Source organism: Anopheles aquasalis, chromosome 2, assembly GCF_943734665.1.
Source record: "Anopheles aquasalis chromosome 2, idAnoAquaMG_Q_19, whole genome shotgun sequence".
Classification (NCBI taxonomy): Eukaryota; Metazoa; Arthropoda; class Insecta; order Diptera; family Culicidae; genus Anopheles; species Anopheles aquasalis.
In genome coordinates, this window is record NC_064877.1 from 83,582,176 (window position 1) to 83,602,837 (window position 20,662).

Here is a 20,662-nt window from a genome sequence, read left to right on the forward strand (position 1 = left end):
AACTAGGCTGAGCCTAGAACGAGTATAATGCCCTCGAACTCACTACGTTGCGATCCAGTATTCATCTCTCATCATGCACATCGTGACCAGAATCGCTATCCTTAAACCATTATTTATTTGTAAGAATGCTGGATTTAACAAAAAACTTAATAAAAGGACGACGGAATAAACGCTCCAATGTGGTTCGAATGTTTTTCAGGATTCTTTCAAACGTACAACAATCGAAAATCACCACATACATTCAAACACTTTTATTGCAAGCGATTTAGCAATACATGCTAGTTATAGGCTTATATAGAATGAAAATTCAGTTCGATCGTAGCTCTTCGTCGCAAATAGAGCTATTTACAGGAAAAGTACGAAAATTTGGCATTTGGAAGGAAGAATGAGAGTCAAATGGTTTCCACTGGAAGATTCAGTTTCGTTTTGGAGTTTGAGTCCTGCCTAAAGTAGACGCAGTTTTCCCTGCTCTCTGTGGGGAAGAGAACGACCAGATTGTAATCGTTATAGTGAGCGGTGTTGCTGGTACGGGTTGCGGTGTTGCGGCGTGATCGTTGCCGTACATTACCCAACTTGCCCACATGGTAGTTCTTCTGTCGGTTCCGCACTATCGTCTTGATGATGAGAATCGTCAGGATAAGTGCCACGCTGGCAACCACCGGAATGAAGTAGTGCATGTATGACATCTTATAGTAGTCACGTTCACTGCACCGGAGAGAATAAGAGTATTTAGTGTCCTGTTAAAAGTAATAAATGTTCAACACATGGCTTGGGACAACCTTACCTTCCTTCACGTGGTAGCAGAATGGCTTTCGCATCAAGAAGACAGTGGAACGGATTGTCCTCGTCTGGATAGTATCCATCTAAACAGCTGCACTCGTTCGGCGCCACACAAACACCATTCGTGCAGTCTGTATCACCACAAACTGGTCTGCATTCGTTGTCGGATTCGTTTGACTTGCGGTATCCTTCTTCGCATTGGCATCGGTTTGGAGCACTGCAAACGCCATTCAAACAGTCCGCCTCGCAGATTGGAGCACAAACAAACGCTTCTGCTAACTTATACTGTTCGAAACACTCACAACGGTTATTGCCGATGCATCGACCGTTCTTGCAGTCCTGTTCACAGAATGGTTCACACTGTAGCACATTTCCCGGTGAATGACGGAAGCCTTCATCACACCGACACTCTCCCTGCTCGCACTGGCCATTACGACAATCACGCTCACACTTGGTCTGTCGTTCGCGTGCCATCCGTTCCTCGGGTGTTTCCTGCTTCCTGCAGACATTTGTCTGATTCTCGTCACGAATGTATCCTGGATTGCAGTTGCACTGATCTGGTGCTATGCAAGTTCCATTGACGCAATCGGGTGTACAGATCGGATTACAGAGATGATCATCTTCTGCATTCATCCCGAAACCATCGTGACACCGACACCGATCGTTCCCAATGCAGTATCCATTTTCACACGATCGTCCACACACCGGTTGACAGTTGTAGGGTTCATCTTCCGGTGCACGGTATCCTATCATGCAGATGCATCGCTCCCCACCGTAGCAATCACCATTCCGACACAGCGCAGTACAGAGTTCGTTGGCTTCCCTTCGTAGATCTTCCTCCGATCGGCACACACTGTTGCTATCATTCACGAACACAAACCCAGCATTGCACTCGCATCGGTTCGGCAACACGCAGGTTCCGTTGCGACAGGGCTCATCGCACACCGGCTTGCAGATGAATCCATCTCCTTCCGGTCGAGCATATCCTTCGTCACACCAACACTCACCCGCACGACATTTGCCATTGCGACAGTTCTTTTGACAAAGAGCGGCTCGCTCCTGAGCTGCTCTCTGTCGTGCCAGTTCTTCACTCGATTCGCAGCGTGTTTGGTTGACGTCGACGAACTCGTATCCATCGTCACACTGGCAAACGTTTGGTCGAATACAGCGTCCATTTATGCAACCCGTACTGCTATAGTCGTAATCTTCTCCACACACCGGCTCACAGATTGATTCGTTGTCCTGATGCAACTGATATCCTTCGTAGCAGAAGCATGCGCCTCCACGACAGTCACCGTTTGTGCAGCCATTGGGACAGGTTCGCTCGCAGTGTCCATCGGATGCGCTTTTCACATATCCTGCGTTGCAGTAACACTCCGCACCACGGCATTGACCATTGGCACACTTCTGGCGGCAAAGTTCCACTGGATGAACGCACATGTTCTCATCATCTCGTACGTAACCTAGAAGGAATGGTCGGAATAGAAACAATGAGAGCATTTCTTATAAGTTCCATGGCAGAGAAGCTTAGTGTTTAAAGAACATGATCCTAAATGTTATTTGTCTTTGAAAGCCAAATCATATGCGCATATCCTCTTACTCACCTTCGTCACATTCGCACGTTTGTGGAGCAACGCAGCGCCCGTTGATGCACTCCTCGTCGCAAACTGGCAAACAATCAAACAACGCGTTGATGTCAGTATAATTGTAGCCCGGTAAACACGTGCAGGAGTTCGGTCCGGTGCAGATCGCGTTGATGCATTCCATCTCGCAGATCGGTTCACAATCACCATTCGTCAACCGGTAACCACGATCACAAACGCATTCATTCGGCCTCACGCAATGGCCAAGCGAACACTTTTCGCACAACGGAACACACTCATCCCCAATCTTGCCATACTGTGGCCGACAAATGCACTGGCCCGGTGCAACGCAATCACCATTGATACATCCTCCATTGCACACCGGAAGGCACTGGTGCGGTGAGCTCGAGTTAACATTCGAATATCCCTGATAGCATTCGCACTGCTCTGGAGCTACACAGTGTCCCTGCTGGCAAGGTTCACTACAGATTGGCCGACACTCAACGGTGGCTTCATCATTTTCCTTAAACTCCTCATATCCATCTGAACATCGTGGTACAGGGACACACTCTCCGGTCGTGGCCATGCTGAAGCCTTCGTTACAAACGCATTTATCTGGAGCGACACATCGGCCATTGGAACATCCTCCCGTACACACTGGCTTACACTCGTGTCCTGTATCGCCGTCTCTGACGAGCTGGTAACCGGCATAACATTCACACTCGTTCGGAAACTGGCAGAACCCATTGGAGCAGTTGTTACACTCCGCCACACACGTGCCGTTATCACTTTTAATGTAATCGGGCAGACACTGACAGTAGCCTGGCTTTATACAAATACCATTATCGCACTCGTCACAGTGTGGAATGCATCTGAGGAAGACAGCGGAAGGGTTGATGATATGCAAAGCGATGAAAAGTTCTGGTTTAATCTGGTAGTAAATTGAGCAAGCGGCGTCGCCGAGATCCTTAGAGGAGTTATTCAATTAAATCTGCTACTTACTTCCGGGATAAAGCAAGTAGCACATAACATGTAATTTGCTCGAGTGGAGCAAGGAGCAATTATTAGCAATGGTAATAGGAGACTGCATGATCTTACCTATAATTGTTCAGCTTTTTGAATCCTTCAATGCAAGTACACAAGTCTGGTGCAGTGCACTTGCTGTTCTCACACGGGTGAGAACAGATAGGTTCGCATTGTCTGTTCTTCAACAGTTTGTATCCGGTGCAGCATGGTACCTTAATTGTCGCGACCTTTTTATTACGTTTCATCTGGTACTCTATTTCCCTTATAATCGGAAACAAAAAATTGCAAACATAAATCAAATTTAATTCTACGAATAGCTAGTAGCAAACGGCCGAACTTACGCCTTAGTAGTAGAACAAGCGCCATCAATCCCACTGGACAGCAAGACCACCATCAACAGGACGCCCGCAAAGATAATCTTCAAGTAGAACATGATCGTTACAACTCACTGGTTGGTTCTCGCAAGGTTGAGTCGTAGTTACGGTCTGTATGCTTCGACACTTGTGTCCAAACTGAGATGAATCGGACGACTTTCTCGTCAAATGCTTGATATCACATGTGGCTGCGTGTGTGGCGCGAGTTATCGAGCTGTACTGTCGCTGTTATTAAGAGTATGAGCAACGGAACTAAGAGCACTGGAACGAGATTTATCATGCCGGCTAGCGAATGCCTTATGTTTCCAGATTGGAAAAACGTGACACATACATGCTCTCTCGTATGGAAATGATGTGGCCAGCGAAAATACACACCGGAAAGAACAGAACACATCGCATCACTAACTCTTAGTTCTTTTTCTTCATCGATCGTCTGGATCACCGTAGCGGATTAAAATGATACAAAATAGGAACAGTCGAATGCTTGCAATTGAAATGCATCTCACGCACCACGCACAATGACCGCGTCCGCTACTCGTCCATCTGGTTTTGCCTTCTTCACCCACAACCGATGGCGGATAGCGCCATTACCATGCTTAGAAGCTTTCGAACTGATCTTACTCCCCAGAGACTGAGTGAAGGTGGCAATGTGGTTCTAGTGCGGCATGCTAGTGAAGCTAATGGACTGTTCTAATGGCTGCATTCGTCGGTTTTGGGTGTACGGCGGATGACAAACGAGCGACATAGAGCGGCCACTTGAAAGTCGCCAAACGGTTGACGAACGGCTATTGTGCGTCGAGTGCTGCATTCGGATATATTTTGAAGTTATTTATGGGTTACAGCATGGTGTTCCAGTACCATATGCTGTACTCTTTCTATTCATTTCCCTGGTGATAGTGCGCGCGAAAATCCCGCAGCGTGTCGCAGGGATTGCAATATTTTTTATCGAAATGTTTATTTAAAAAATGGTTCCACTGAGGAACGACAACAACAAAAAAGTGAGTCTTGCTGAGGCTTGAGGCTAGCTGATAAGCCGGATTGAACGTTTGAGGCGACGTTGAGTTATTTTGCGGTGGCAGTCACGTTCCGGGTCAGTAAGTGAATCACTCGATTGTTCTCGATTCTTCTGACTTCGCAGCGCATTCTGACCACAACTCGTTAGGTTTGCGGATAGCCGGGTAGAGTTATTATTACGAACATGTTGGACTCTTTAGCTTTGCTCCTCGTAGATAAAATCATCTCTTGATAGTTCTCGATAAATTACATTAGCTTAGAATTAGCTTCACTTTACATGAGTTGATTCTCGTGGTAAAGGAAGAACCCTGCTTTTGTTCGGATATCTCCAATTATATTCGTGCTGGCCTATAAGATTTTTAAAATTTTTATTCCTGAGAATTTCCAGTAGTTTGCACTTCCACTATCCGTAAATAGTGACTTTTATACACAGGAAATACATCTGAATTTCCAGTTGCTGTTGTTAATAAGTTACCCTTTCAATTCGTGGCTTCTGACCAACACAACTAAATTTACAAACACTACTTAGTAAAAACTTATACGCATTAGACTCCCATCACACCTTTTTTACGTTTATCGAATCCTTTTAATGTATAAAAAAATTATGTAGTTTCCATGAAAAATTCACCTGAAATCTGATCCATGCTTTTGCTTTTGTGAGTCATTTAAAAAAAACTGTTCTTCCTCCAATATTTCAAATATGATTTTACGGTAAAATAATCTGCCACAAGTCCACGCACAGCAAACAAAATTTCCAACGTTCCAAATATTGAAGACAGGCTACCTTAATGAGACAAGTCGGCAAACATTCCCTTTGGTAAAACCTTTTTCGAAACTTGAAAGTATCACATGGAAAATTTTGCTAGGATTGCTCCAATTATAACCGAGGTTTTGCTGAAATTTACTACTCATAGGTGGGAAACTCTCCTTTCTGAACGAATGGACAGAGCCTATCCAGCCTCAAAAACTCCTACATACCACTAGGATTTCCAATTGTTAAGTAAACATCAGTAATTTCCAATTGTTAGTGGGGAATAGAGGGCAAGTCATTTATTTTTGCGTGTTCAAAAGATTTGAAGAGATTCCAAAATGCAAAAGTCGTCAAGAGAGTCAAATTGTTTCTATGGGAAGGTTCAATTTCGTAAGCTCATCAGTTTTAGAGTCCGGATTCGGCATAAAGTAGACGCAGTTTTCCTTGCTCTCTGTGGGGAAGAGAACGACCAGATTGTAATCGTTATAGTGAGCGGTGTTGCTGGTACGGGTTGCGGTGTTGCGGCGTGATCGTTGCCGTACATTACCCAACTTGCCCACATGGTAGTTCTTCTGTCGGTTCCGCACTATCGTCTTGATGATGAGAATCGTCAGGATAAGTGCCACGCTGGCGACCACCGGAATGAAGTAGTGCATGTATGACATCTTATAGTAGTCACGTTCACTGCACCGGAGAGAATAAGAGTATTTAGTGTCCTGTTAAAAGTAATAAATGTTCAACACATGGCTTGGGACAACCTTACCTTCCTTCACGTGGTAGCAGAATGGCTTTCGCATCAAGAAGACAGTGGAACGGATTGTCCTCGTCTGGATAGTATCCATCTAAACAGCTGCACTCGTTCGGCGCCACACAAACACCATTCGTGCAGTCTGTATCACCACAAACGGGTCTGCATTCGTTGTCGGATTCGTTTGACTTGCGGTATCCTTCTTCGCATTGGCATCGGTTTGGAGCACTGCATACGCCATTCAAACAGTCCGCCTCGCAGATTGGAGCACAAACAAACGATTCCGCTAACTTATACTGTTCGAAACACTCACAACGGTTATTGCCGATGCATCGACCGTTCTTGCAGTCCTGTTCACAGAATGGTTCACACTGTAGCACATTCCCCGGTGAATGACGGAAGCCTTCATCACACCGACACTCTCCCTGCTCGCACTGGCCATTACGACAATCACGCTCACACTTGGTCTGTCGTTCGCGTGCCATCCGTTCCTCGGGTGTTTCCTGCTTCGTGCAGACATTTGTCTGATTCTCGTCACGAATGTATCCTGGATTGCATTGACACTGATCTGGTGCTATGCAAGTTCCATTGACGCAATCGGGTGTACAGATCGGATTACAGAGATGATCATCTTCTGCATTCATCCCGAAACCATCGTGACACCGACACCGATCGTTCCCAATGCAGTATCCATTTTCACACGATCGTCCACACACCGGTTGACAGTTGTAGGGTTCATCTTCCGGTGCACGGTATCCTATCATGCAGATGCATCGCTCCCCACCGTAGCAATCACCATTCCGACACAGCGCAGTACAGAGTTCGTTGGCTTCCCTTCGTAGATCTTCCTCCGATCGGCACACACTGTTGCTATCATTCACGAACACAAACCCAGCATTGCACTCGCATCGGTTCGGCAACACGCAGGTTCCGTTGCGACAGGGCTCATCGCACACCGGCTTGCAGATGAATCCATCTCCTTCCGGTCGAGCATATCCTTCGTCACACCAACACTCACCCGCACGACATTTGCCATTGCGACAGTTCTTTTGACAAAGAGCGGCTCGCTCCTGAGCTGCTCTCTGTCGTGCCAGTTCTTCACTCGATTCGCAGCGTGTTTGGTTGACGTCGACGAACTCGTATCCATCGTCACACTGGCAAACGTTTGGTCGAATACAGCGTCCATTTATGCAACCCGTACTGCTATAGTCGTAATCTTCTCCACACACCGGCTCACAGATTGATTCGTTGTCCTGATGCAACTGATATCCTTCGTAGCAGAAGCATGCGCCTCCACGACAGTCACCGTTTGTGCAGCCATTGGGACAGGTTCGCTCGCAGTGTCCATCGGATGCGCTTTTCACATATCCTGCGTTGCAGTAACACTCCGCACCACGGCATTGACCATTGGCACACTTCTGGCGGCAAAGTTCCACTGGATGAACGCACATGTTCTCATCATCTCGTACGTAACCTAGAAGGAATGGTCGGAATAGAAACAATGAGAGCATTTCTTATAAGTTCCATGGCAGAGAAGCTTAGTGTTTAAAGAACATGATCCTAAATGTTATTTGTCTTTGAAAGCCAAATCATATGCGCATATCCTCTTACTCACCTTCGTCACATTCGCACGTTTGTGGAGCAACGCAGCGCCCGTTGATGCACTCCTCGTCGCAAACTGGCAAACAATCAAACAACGCGTTGATGTCAGTATAATTGTAGCCCGGTAAACACGTGCAGGAGTTCGGTCCGGTGCAGATCGCGTTGATGCATTCCATCTCGCAGATCGGTTCACAATCACCATTCGTCAACCGGTAACCACGATCACAAACGCATTCATTCGGCCTCACGCAATGGCCAAGCGAACACTTTTCGCACAACGGAACACACTCGTCCCCAATCTTGCCATACTGTGGCCGACAAATGCACTGGCCCGGTGCAACGCAATCACCATTGATACATCCTCCATTGCACACCGGAAGGCACTGGTGCGGTGAGCTCGAGTTAACATTCGAATATCCCTGATAGCATTCGCACTGCTCTGGAGCTACACAGTGTCCCTGCTGGCAAGGTTCACTACAGATTGGCCGACACTGAACGGTGGCTTCATCATCTTCCTTAAACTCCTCATATCCATCTGAACATCGTGGAACAGGGACACACTCTCCGGTCGTGGCCATGCTGAAGCCCTCGTTACAAACGCATTTATCTGGAGCGACGCATCGGCCATTGGAACATCCTCCCTCACACACTGGCTTACACTCGTGTCCTGTATCGCCATCTCTGACGAGCTGGTAACCGGCATAACATTCACATTCGTTCGGAAACTGGCAGAACCCATTGGAACAGTTGTTACACTCCGCCACACACGTGCCGTTATCACTCTTAACGTAACCGGTCGAACACTGACAGTAGCCTGGCTTTATACAGACACCATTATCGCACTCGTCACAGTGTGGAATGCATCTGAGAAAGACAGCGGAAGGGTTGATGATACAGGAAGTAGCAGTAAAAGAAGATAAGAAATGGCATTATGATCGTCGAGCTTCTTGGTAGCTGCTAGTGTGGAAGAATTCATTTATGACTTGCTGTCTGAGTATGAAATTCTGAATCTGGCTTGCTGCCTGAGGTTGAATGGTTCAAAGTACATTGCAGAGTCCATTAACAAATCGACCGTAATGGGGCTTCATGATCTTACCTATTATTATTTAGCTTCCTATATCCTTCGTTGCAAGTACAGACGCCTGGTGCCGTGCACTTGCTGTTCTCACACGGTTGAGAACAGATTGGTTCGCATTGTCTGTTTTTCAAGCGTTTATATCCGGTGCAGCATGGTACCTTAATTGTCGCAACCTTTTTATTACCTTTCATCTGGTACCCTATTTCTCTAATAATCGGAAGCAAAAGGATACGAGGAAAAATTAAAGATAGAACTAAGAGATGCTAGCAGCAAACGGCCGAACTTACGCCTTAGTAGTAGAACAAGCGCCATCAATCCCACTGGACAGCAGGACCACCATCAACAGGACGCCCGCAAAGATGATCTTCAAGTAGAACATGATCGTAACTCACTGGTTGGCTCACGCAAAGTTCAAACGGAGTCACCGGAGGTGCACGTTCTTTATGCTTTGACAGTTGTCCTCAAACTGAGAGGAATCCGCCCATGTGATGCTCAAACGCTTGATATCACATGCGGATCAGTTGTCACTGTTTTAACTGCTTCCTCGGGAACGATCGAACTGATCTGTTGCCGTTGAAGAGAGTGTGAGGAATGGCACCACGATCGCCACATCAAATGACCGAAGCACCCTTCTGTCGCTGGGTTGAAGTAACTTATCAAGAATGAATCCTCTGTCGTTTCCCGCGATTGTCTTATGCTTCCCGATTGGACATGCCCGACACACACATGCTCCCTCGTAAGGCTGGTGCGTGCGAGAACACACACCGGAAGGAACAGAACAGATCGCTACTCCTCGCACACCAACGGTTAGACCTCTTGGAGTGACGCAGAACAGAGACCGACGGGTTGCTTGCAATTGAAATGCATCGCACGCACAATGACCGCGTCCGCCACTCGTCCATCTGGTTTCGCCTCGGTCACCCACAACCGATGGCGGATAGCGCCATTACCATGCTTGGAAGCTTTCGAACTGATCTTACTCCCCAGAGACTGAGTGAAGGTGGCAATGTGGTTCTGGTGCGGCATGCTAGTGAAGCTAATGGATCCTTCTAATGGCTGCATTCATCGGTTTTGGGTGTACGACGGATGACAAACGAGCGGCATAAAGCGGCCACTTGAAAGTCGCCAGACGGTTGACGAACGGCTATTGTGCGCCGAGTGCTGCATTCGGATATATTTTGAAGTTATTTATGGGTTACAGCATGGTGTTCCAGTACCATATGCTGTACTCTCTCTATATTTATGGCTCTGGTGATAGTGGGTCGGGGCATTTCGCATCTCATGTGTCTGATAAGACTTCTTAGCGTCTGACTGCGAGCTCTGTAGCTATAAGGAAACCTCGCAGCGTGGCGCAGGGAAAGGATTATTTTTTTTATTGAAATGTTTATTCAAACAAGTTACTCATCAGTTCACCGCAAAATCCGTTGCAAAACAAACAAATACTATGTCTTGCTGTGGCATGAAGCTAACTGATAAGCCGGATTGAAAGTTTGAAGCGATGTTGAATCGTTTTGCGCTAGCGGTCGCGTTCTGGGTGAGTAAGTGAATCACCTCTTCAATTACATAAGAACCACATTCCTTCGAATCCAATAGCAAATCCAAGCACTAGAGTGCTAAGGTATGGATTAAAAGCATACCGAAAATCAAAATGAAACTAAAAAGAATTAATCAACTAGAAAGAGGCAACATAAAATATCAGATTCTTTCAACATACTGCTGGTAACTCTTTTAGAAATATATGTAGAAGTTATTCGTTCCTAGCTTATATATATAGTTGGTCAACTGGACCGAATGTGATATTTATTTTGCGCAATAAAGCAACGAAAGCAAAAGATGCATACTGTGACCACCGACCGTTGCAACCGCGATAACCGCGCTTATCAAAAGTGCTGGCAGCACACAATTCGTGTCCGATAAAGTGTTGTTGCAAATGTTGCTGCTAGCAGTGCAAACTCGCTATCATCCATGCGTCCGTCTTGTTTGTTTCGCGCCGCTCGAAGGGATCTACGACTTGACGGCATCGGTGCGCCGCACACAAGCTTGACTTCCTTTCAGCGAGCGATCCTTCACGAAGCCGGCATTGCAGAGACACATGTTAGGTCCCGAGCACACCCCATTCGGGCATCCGTTCGGACAGTGGGGAATGCAGCTACGAAAGGAAACAAAGAAATGGCGCCATAGGAACGGACCCCTGCTTACTGCGTCACAGTCCACCGCTAACGTATACTCACTGGAAAGGATTTACGGCATCAAGCTCGTAGCCTCGGTTGCAACTGCAAACGTTCGGTCCAGTACATTCGCCGTTCAGGCAAGGTTGATCACAGCTAGCGGTGCACTGATCTCCGATCAGTTTGTAGCCTGGTTTGCAGGTGCAGGTTTCCGGAGCGGTGCAAGTACCATGAAAGCAACCACTAAAGGACAGAGGGGACACATTCAAAGGATTAAATCATTCAATTGACGGCTCACGGCTCGTACTTACCTCGAGCAGATGGGTTCACAGATGGAATCAACCTTCTCGTAACCGGCACCGCATTGACAGACGTTGGGTGCGACACATTTACCACCCTGGCAGCCACCCTCGCACACCGGAGCGCACTTGTGCTCCGGATGGAACCCGTAGCCCTCGGCACACTCGCACCGTTCCACATCGACGCAGCGTCCGGCCGTTCCACAACCTCCGGTACACTTGGGCACGCACAGCTTCCCTTTGTCCTCATCCAGTTCGTAGCCCTCGTGACAGATGCAAACGTTCGATCCACCGAGACAATCTCCATGCTCGCAACCGATCGGACAAGTCGGAACGCACCGACCACGTGCATTTCGCACAAAATCCGGATAACACTCGCAAGTGTTCGGTGCGACACAGAGTCCATTCTGGCACGGTTCCGTGCAGACCGGTTCGCACTTGCGGAAATTGTGGACGTTCCGCTCGTACCCGGCACAGCAAACCTGTACGCGACTCAGCGATGGATTGGACTGGAATGGAAGGTGCACGCACGATTAGACTCCCGGAAAGAACAGAACCCACTAGACTTACCCCATTGCCCACCGGAACATCACCACGAGCGGAGCCCTGCAGCAGGGAGACGGTCGGTACTTCCTCGAAGCAAACTCCGGTCGGAATTTGGCTCTTTGTTTTGTTCATAAATCGATCCAGCGCACTGAGCGAGTCGTTCGAACGGTGCAGACTCATCGACGACGATTGGTTCTGTGCGTTACCAAGAGTCTGCATCTCGACCAACATCGTACCATTAGGGAAACCTCCCTTAACACCTCCGCCACCTTTGCGCCACGTTTTAACACCATCCTGGGCGGGTGTGAGCCCAAACTGGCCCGACAGTGCCAACGATACCAGCAGGCACCACTTGAAGCCTTCCATTTCGATTCCGTTCGCACGCGAGATGTTGCTGCTCCTGAACTTACCACTCCGGAGGTTCCTGGTGGATTAAACCACGGTCCGAGTCCGTGTCCCGGTCCGGGTTTATCGAGGCTTTGAAGCGGCGCGAACACTGGATGTGTGTGCATTCGAGGTCAAAACGATGACGGCAATACAGGGCGGTGATCGTGGGCGACATTTCTCGAGTTCTCGACTGAATAGCGTGCGGTCTGGAGATTATATCTCAACGGAGGCTACCGAATGATCGCACAAACACGTCTACGAATCGGTATGCCAGTAGCAGAATGGCAAAGTAAATATTAATAACGATGATTACGCGTTTCTTCTGATGAATATTCATTGTCATTCTCGTCGGCCGTTCGGGGAATCCCCATTTATTGCTACAAAAATCGGTATCTTAAAGCCTAAGTTCTCACTCGACACACACTATGTCCCACTGACCATCGGTTTGCAGTACCCAGCATCGCTCGTTGCATCCGTGGCCAGCTGCGTGTCCTTATCAGCCAGTGCCGTCGTGCTGGCTGCGAGTTCTGCCACCGGAGGGTATTGTATTTCGTCGTAGATATGCTCGAGACTGTACTTCCGAGGCGGTGGTTTGACGCTGTTGCCGGAGAAGTTGTAGTTGTACGGTGATGATTTGGCTCGATGGATGAAGCTGTTGTTGGCCGGCACATCGTAATGTTCTACGTGGGAAGAGAGAGAGAGAGAGAGTGGCTTGGGGTTAGAAGTCCATCGTTGTCGTCAATGCAACACTCACCAAGGTCACCAAGGTTCCGTTCCTGCTTGGGCTTGACTCGCGTGTACGTAACGTGTGGCAGATCGGGGAGCGGTTCCGAGGATCGATTCGGATCGATACCGGTCTGTACACTCCCGTCCACGATCTTGACGATCGGTGGCGGTGGTACGGCCCCGCTCGGTTTGACGAGCGTTTTCCGATCCAATCGTTTAAGGTATGCGACGACCGAGCAGAGTAATGCGAGCGTGATGAGCAAACAGGAGATCGTCACGAATGCTTGACGGTCACGCGACTCATCTTGACGTCGGTTACGGTCCGTTTCTTGGTCGGTGGTCTGTATGCCCACCAGAACGGGCTGGTTCGATGACTCGAGATAGACGAGCTGGGTGTCGGTGACATTTGCGGTGTCATCCGTATCAGCACCCTCCCCCTTCCGATCTTGCTCCTCTGCTGCCGAAGCGTTACCGAGCGGCGCGTGATCTTCGACCTTTTGGACAGCCGTATCGATAAAAGTGATCTCGACGCGTGACGTCGTGGTGACGAGTTCGTACACGCTGTCGTTGCTGGCGTACCGCGAGTGGCCCTTTGTCAGCACCATGCTCATCTCGGTGTTGTTTGGGAGATACTCGTGATAGGATTCCGCGTACGTTGCGGCGCTGCTGGGCTCAGGACTCGATCCATCCGCCAACGTTGTCGTCGTCGTCGTCGTGGTCGTCGAAGATGAGTTGCTACTACTCGTTGTAGGCTCCTCGGTAGCAACACTGCTGGTAGACGGAACGGTTGTTGTGGTGTCATTCTCGACCTTAATCCACTGTTCGGCCGAGATCCGCTCGGTGCTCTCGGACGAGTAGCTGCTTTCCACCGTCCGAGTGATGTTGTCGAACATCACGATCTCGTCATCGGGTAGACAGGCGCCGGTCTGCGGATGACAGTGTCTGGTCTTGCAGTCGCATCTGGCCCCACACATCGTACCATAGAACCCCTCAGGACACGGTGTTTCACAGCTTGAATTGATGGATAAAAATCCATTAGATTCCGACCAAAGAAACTCGAACTGAGATACACATCCAGGTGAAGATAATACTCAACTGTTTGCCCATCCAACCGTCCACACAACGACAGTGACCCGTTTTCGTGTCGCACAGCGAATGGTTCTGGCAGTGGCATCGGTTCTTGCAGTTAACGCCCCAAGTACCATTCTTGCATCCTGTCACCAAAGAATCCAATGTTAAAAAAGGACCCAATGCTAACGGAATGATGCACTTACTCTGCAAACAATGTTTACCGCTGAACCCGGCCTCACAGCTACAAACACTTGGCGCAACACAGGCCCCATGGATACATCCTCCACGGCAGATCGGATGACATTCGCTGGTGGCTTCGTCGCCTCTTCCGCTCCGCTGCTCCTGGTAGCCTTCGCAGCAAAACTCCACGCGCCTAGTTTTGGTAACGTTCTATGTGCATTTTTGTGCGAGAGAAAGACACAGAGAAAGAGAAAGAAATTTAATGCAGATATGGCCGGAAGTGCATGTACTTCGTTAAAGGAACCACCAATACGCGACGGTGGCGCTCTCGAACCTGTTTTACAATTCACCGCCACACCTACCGATGGCGTCCATGCATGTGACATTTAATGGCCCAAATGATGACGAATGTGGCGTGTCGGCATCAAATTGAACCCCATCATCCTCCCCCAACGCCCTTTCCCTCGTTACAGTCCTGCCGATTTTGCAAACAAGGTTTGGACTAATGCTACGCTGTCGATTGCATTTCAAACAACGCGTTAACACACCCTCTACACCACCAACACTGAACACTAACGTTGATCAAAGAGTTCATTAGGAATTCAGAACCATCGGCGTTTGAGGTTTTGGTTTATGATGAGCGGAAGCAAAGCACCCGACACACCCGTACATGGTGTGACGCAATGAAACATCGTTCAACATGCATATCAATGGTAGACGATCATCTTTCCGTGCGAGCATTATGTAGAAGACGTTTGGCCCGGTCCATTTTCGGGCACCATATTGCTAAGGATTGAGAGTTCTTTTACGTGATATGAGCTAATGGTGTATGAATACATATTTCTAGAATATATTATATTTTAAGAAGAAAAACAATCATTTGATGGACTAAAGTTAATATGTTATTTAAAAATTCCATTGATATGCGAAAAAATGTAAAATAATACGAGAAGCTACACTGTTCAGCAGCGAAACAGTGCATCGAAAGCAATTAAACACTCTAGCCAATTTCAGTCCGCCACTTCCCAACATAAATTCATATTTCCTGAATTTAGTGATCATCCCTTCACGTGGTGGAAGCATTCAAAATTTATCGGCGTTGGTAATGCCGATGTTTCCGCTTCACTGCTCCTTCTTCCAGGGCGTTGCTATTTCGGCATATTAATGCTTCATTTCTAGCATGGCGGCACCGGCACACTATCATCCATTTGACCCTGAAGTGGCATTAAAATCCGAAAGCAAAACAAAACGCACAAAACGCGGCCTGCGGCGGAGGATCTTGACTTAATCAAAGATTCAATCCTTCCTTGCCGCGAGAACGCAAAGTGCAGCGAAGAACAAAAGGCGGACGTAGCCCGGGGGGGAGTGATATCGCCGTCACACGTCCATCCGATCCGAATACTAAGTAGTTGGGAGAAGATTCTCCCATAATTCCCGTCCCCCCCCAAGTCCAATCCGGCAACGAACGCGCCTATCTGTTCTCTTCTAGATACCGCTGTGCTGTGTTGTCTTCTGAGACACTTGTCGGATGCTCATCACGCACCACTTCAGCGGCAGCCAGTAGCCGAGTAAGAAGGGTGAATTGTGTCTTTGTTTGTTTTATCTGGTTTGTCTTCGTTGTCTTTATTTTTTTTTTGGACTGGGAATGAAGAATTGTTCGGAAGCGCGAGCGGCGACACGATAAAGAAGCAAAACATCTTCATCTACCGCTTTGGAGCGGAAGTCACCGATGGACGTCGGTGTGTCGGACGATGGAATGGAATGGAAGAAGCGAGGGACGAAAGCGGTATACCGAAAGTGGTGTTGCTGACGATCATCACCATCATCAAAGTGGCAGTAATTGATGTTTACGATCTGTTGTGCACGCACACCCGTTTTCGGGGTGCGATGTTTCGGGTGCTGAATGTGTGAATGGAGGATATAATGGCGAAACAGTGGACCGTCCAGTCGGATTTCCGTTTTGCTTTTTTTTCTTTTGGATTTTAGCAACCAAGCATGCTGGGTGGGCCTTTCAAATGGTATGCAAATAGTTGTATTAATTAAATTTTTCATTTTATTTTCGGAGGAACACTCACTTACCTGCTTTACAAACACTTCCTTAATCTCCGTACGGTAGGAGGTGCAGCGTGGAGGTATTTCCAGACACCACTGCCTCGTGAGGACCTGTACCGTTTGATTCCGCGGGATAGTCTCCATTTCAGTATAGCTGAAAAGATGCCAAGAAGGAATCAGCAGCAGCAGCAGTAGCATCGACGGCGGCTGCTGTCAGCAATGATCAACAAGAACACTCCTCAGCCAATCTGCTCGATCAACCAACCACCCAACGAACCACCGTTCACCTTCCGCCGTTGGTTTCATTCTCTTCTGCCACGCCACAAATCATTAATCATGTGTCAATTTAATAAATCGCTCCTGGCAGGTGGCAATCAACCAGCAATGCGGCCACGGAAGGGAACTGGCTTCCATTTACAATGTTTGACCGCTCTGGGATCATGATCAGCGCAGCAAAGAAAGCACCCCTCAGCTTAGTTAAGCAATGAATGGAGCAGTCGTTTTTGCAGTCAATTTAGGGACTTCAGCATCGTTGGTGCACCACCACCTGGAGCCGCGCACGATCGAAAATGGCGGGCGATGCTCGATGTCGGACGGCAGCATCATCGTTCCCAACCGCGGAGTGGTGCAAGTGCATCGGAGCAGCAGCGGCAGCAGCAGCATCAGTGCTGAGAGAGTAACCTGAGCTCGTGCTTGGCACAAACCGCACCGCCATGCATTGCATCACTCACGATGTTCACATTTATGCTTCACATACGCAGCCACCGTGCAGGACGCCACAGAGCCACAATCCCGGGTTGCCTTGGATTTGCATTTCTCTCTCTCTCTCTCTCTCTCTCTCTCTCTCTCTCTCACTGCTTTTAATTGCTCGCCAGCCATGGAAAGCCGTGGAAATGCCGTGGTGTGTCGTGTGCCGAAGATTAACGGCCATTGCCACCGAGCGGCTAATGAGCCAGCAGCGGGCAGCATCTTTGAGGATTGAGAGCGCGCCGATTATTTGGTTTTCTGGGACGCGGGTGCTTGGAAGGTAGCGCGGTATCGTGATGCATAATCGGCACACACTTTAGGAGTCGAAGTCAAGCTCAAACATAACACCTGGTTGGCATGGAATTGGTGCACCAATCCACAATTTGCGAATCTTGCCAAACGCGATCAACTCAAGGGCTACTTTTCATATTGAAAAATAAAAAGTTCTGCAACAATGTTGACGTACATCGAAGCAGGCTACCCAAAAAGGTCCCCCCCGGCTTCGATGATGGTCCCGAAGAACCGATCTCGTTCTCGATCGCGTTTTTTGTCGATATGAAACTGTTTGGCACTGGCGCAATTGAGCGAATGATTTATGCGCCTCAATTACCGGGCAGCCGGCAATGGCTGCGGCATTGGCCCTGTGTGTTGGTCCTCTCATCGCTCAATCGTTTGCACCGCTTGGACACGCTCTTTCGTTACGCAAGAAGCAAAAACGAAGGTGCACGGCCGTTTGTGCCGTTGATCTGGACCGTTTCATCTCACCTCGCCGCGGTCATCAAAAGCAGCAGCAGCATCAAGGGCTTCAAGGACGATGTCCCCACATCGACCGAATCGAAAAGCCGTGTAAAGCCTCCGTGGTTGACAGCGTGCTGTCCTCATGATCGATCCGAGCTCGAGATCGATTAGAAACGTTTAAGCGGAGTGGTGTTCGTGGGTTCGCTCCATTTTCTCTCAATTACCCATAGCATAGGAGTGTGTCCTCTTTCGTCTCTCTTTTCGTTCCCTGTCCCTGTCTCTCTGAGGTGATTGCACTACAGACAACCTCCAGAGGCGAGCTCGTTAGTCAAGGGCTAGTCGAGTCGAGTTTCTCATCAATCATCGGTCGCCACCATCCTCTCGTCGTCGTCGGTGGTGGTTGCGTAGCCGTGATTGGAAAAATGACACCCCGGGACACACACGCTAACGCACATGGTCAACATAGAGGGATGAAAAACGGTCACGTCGGTGTGTCTCCCGTTTTTCCCGTTTTCGCGATGATTTTTTTCCGTTCACTCATCCGCACTTGGCACTCTCTAAATAACCACTTGGCCACTCTTATGCAATGTTTCGAACAGCTGGCTAGGCTAGAAGTATAACTTTCTCGCGCACCATGGTACCGAAGGCAAAACGTGAAGGCGGAAGCAGAGGTGATCGCTAAAGAGGTGTGCCATTATCATCATCATTGTTGCTGTCCCATAACAAACTATTTGGAAAGGCTCCCCTTTCGGAGACCCAGTTTAGACCGAGACCAATCGGTCGGCCGAAAGAAAAGAAAAGAAAAGAAAAGAAAAGAAAAGAAAAATAAAACAACAATAATCGCCCAGGTCACCATCAGGGCAAAGGTTTTCCCGCGCCTCTTCAACGTGAAGGACGCCGCTGCCCGCAAGCCCGTCATCCTCGGTGGCCTCCAGGTCCAGTTAAAGAGTGCCACCGCTGCTGCTGGTTGGATAAGCAAGTGAAGGCCCGGTGGGAAATGACTGCACCGCTTGAGGCGACTCGATCATTACCGACGCTGTTACCGTTTCCGTAGATATCTCACTCGCGAGGGGGGGCAGCGCCCAACTAACCCGGGAGGGGTGGGCAATGTAAGACATTATCCAATTAATAGATCCGCTATTGGCACGCGAAACGGCAGGTCTGTCTGTCCGTTTTCTGGGTTTGTAGAGGCTTATCGGCACTCAACTTAACACCTTCTGGGCCTTTGCTACACGGGCAACTGACCGATTCCGTGGGAATCGTGTGATTCCGGATACCAACCTTTCATAACGATAGCAAACATTATCACCCTCCAGAGACAGTACGATTGAAGGAGTGATGAGACACTGGAGTATCAAGAAGAGCTCTGCCCAAAACTGTAATACCCGCGATTGATCACTGGTTACGGTATTCCTCATTGCGATTGTAGCATAAACATAGACGCATAGTTAACCTCTCACAGAATGAATGGCACTTTCTCGTGAAGTGTTTTTTAGATCTCTTCACTGGTCACTTCACAAATAAACAGAGGAACACCAGGACTACGGAAGTACTACGATCTGTAGAACGGACACTATCGAACGGACCGATGGACCGCTTCGTATCGGTCAGAAGTCAACGGAACACTGATGAGAGCTGGGTGCCTTTTGGGCCGAGGATAAGGCAAACCCCTTGGCGTCGATCTCATCAAGATCAGCAGCAGCAGCAGCATCATCATCTTGCACGCTCGGAAGCGCCGTAACAAGATCAAATTCAATTTAGCTCAACGATCTCGGTGGCAGGACGGCGACGCATTTGGTCTGAGCGCCAATGCTGGGCACATAAGGGCATTGCCGAGCAAGGGCCCGTCGGGCCAACTGAAGCTGCACTTGATCTTGGCCGTTGGCCGTGTGCATGTGCGTGTGGATGCGGGTGTCGTTGATCCAGCGTACGATTATGGACGCTTGTCAGCGCCGCGAGAGTGGTTCCGTGCTTACCGAACTGGGCACCCTGTGATGACCTTTTGAAGTCCATATCTAGCAAGTGTATGCGTGTATGTTCTCCCTTAGAGGGTCTGTTTGCCACATAGATCCTCGAGATCCTAGTTGTGTTGCTGCTTAATGACCTCCTGGATGCCATCCCAAAACGTAATTTGAATGTAGATTCACTCCACGCAGTCATGCGAAAGGAAGATGTTCTAATTTAATAACCAAGGCACACCCTGTTTAAGATTAAACCAAGAGCTCATACTTCCTCGAGAGCATCTCGACGTAACATCGTTTATCACCGTCTCGAGTGGCGGATACGGAGTATGTGAGATCATCCCGCAATTCGCAATCCGACTGCTCGCGGGTTTCTTCCGCAAAAGGCGCTCCCTTCCGCCCATTCATTGATCGGACCACTTACCGGGGAGCAACAGAACAGAAACAAAACGATCCCCTAAATCGTCATCCACCGTCAGCGTCATTTTCAATTGAAGCAAATTGTCTTGGCACTCACAGGCCACCGAGTTGACTGTACCCACGGCGCTGTCGAGTTCAAGTTCCGCTTTCCTGCAACGAACAATCCGTGAACTTGACGAGTCATCAACATTGAACGTCGCAGCACGGATGGATACTCTTCTTCACGATGGACAACGCACTGTTTATTACCCTCTATTACGCTACTAACTCTACAAACGAAAGCTGCTGCTACTTCGTTGCCCTGTTTGTTGTTTTTTCGCTTACAACTAGGTCCTCCTTCTCTCAACCGAAGCTTAGCTGATGATGTACAAGGGCACCGATCATGCAGGAAATCGAAACCACCAACCAGCT

At 48.6% G+C, this 20,662-nt stretch overlaps 2 protein-coding genes across 2 annotated transcripts; both read right to left on the reverse strand.

The window, feature by feature from the left end:
- Positions 1–351: 351 nt before the first annotated feature.
- Positions 352–3,873, reverse strand: LOC126581573 (fibrillin-1-like). The gene is made up of 5 exons (XM_050245319.1): positions 3,731–3,873; positions 3,462–3,650; positions 2,385–3,235; positions 785–2,243; positions 352–705 (listed from the first exon to the last, which is right to left on the reverse strand). Exons 1-5 carry the CDS (start codon positions 3,820–3,822, stop codon positions 393–395), a joined length of 2,904 nt encoding a protein of 967 aa, XP_050101276.1. The 5' UTR covers positions 3,823–3,873; the 3' UTR covers positions 352–392.
- Positions 3,874–5,537: 1,664 nt separating this feature from the next.
- LOC126577521 (fibrillin-2-like) lies at positions 5,538–19,469 on the reverse strand. Its single transcript, XM_050239201.1, has 15 exons — positions 19,152–19,469; positions 16,413–16,539; positions 14,357–14,543; positions 14,179–14,296; positions 13,111–14,093; positions 12,791–13,036; positions 11,994–12,403; positions 11,436–11,932; positions 11,188–11,367; positions 10,964–11,105; positions 9,244–9,320; positions 8,975–9,163; positions 7,892–8,742; positions 6,292–7,750; positions 5,538–6,212 (listed from the first exon to the last, which is right to left on the reverse strand). The coding sequence occupies exons 1-15, from the start codon at positions 19,286–19,288 to the stop codon at positions 5,888–5,890; spliced, it is 5,928 nt and encodes a 1,975-aa protein (XP_050095158.1). The 5' UTR covers positions 19,289–19,469; the 3' UTR covers positions 5,538–5,887.
- Between the last annotated feature and the right edge of the window lie 1,193 nt (positions 19,470–20,662).

Excerpts from the sequence above, each read along its gene's own strand:
- LOC126581573 (XM_050245319.1), bottom strand. The coding sequence starts at position 3,822 with ATGTTCTACTTGAAGATTATCTTTGCGGGCGTCCTGTTGATGGTGGTC. Across the intron at positions 3,651-3,730 it reads GCTTGTTCTACTACTAAGGC|GGAAATAGAGTACCAGATGA; the intron begins GTAAGTTCGGCC and ends TCCGATTATAAG. Across the intron at positions 3,236-3,461 it reads AAAAAGCTGAACAATTATAG|ATGCATTCCACACTGTGACG; the intron begins GTAAGATCATGC and ends TGTCTTCCTCAG.
- LOC126577521 (XM_050239201.1), bottom strand. The coding sequence starts at position 19,288 with ATGAGGAATACCGTAACCAGTGATCAATCGCGGGTATTACAGTTTTGG. Across the intron at positions 14,544-16,412 it reads AGGAAGTGTTTGTAAAGCAG|AACGTTACCAAAACTAGGCG; the intron begins GTAAGTGAGTGT and ends AAATGCACATAG. Across the intron at positions 14,094-14,178 it reads GACGGTTGGATGGGCAAACA|CTGTGAAACACCGTGTCCTG; the intron begins GTTGAGTATTAT and ends CATCAATTCAAG.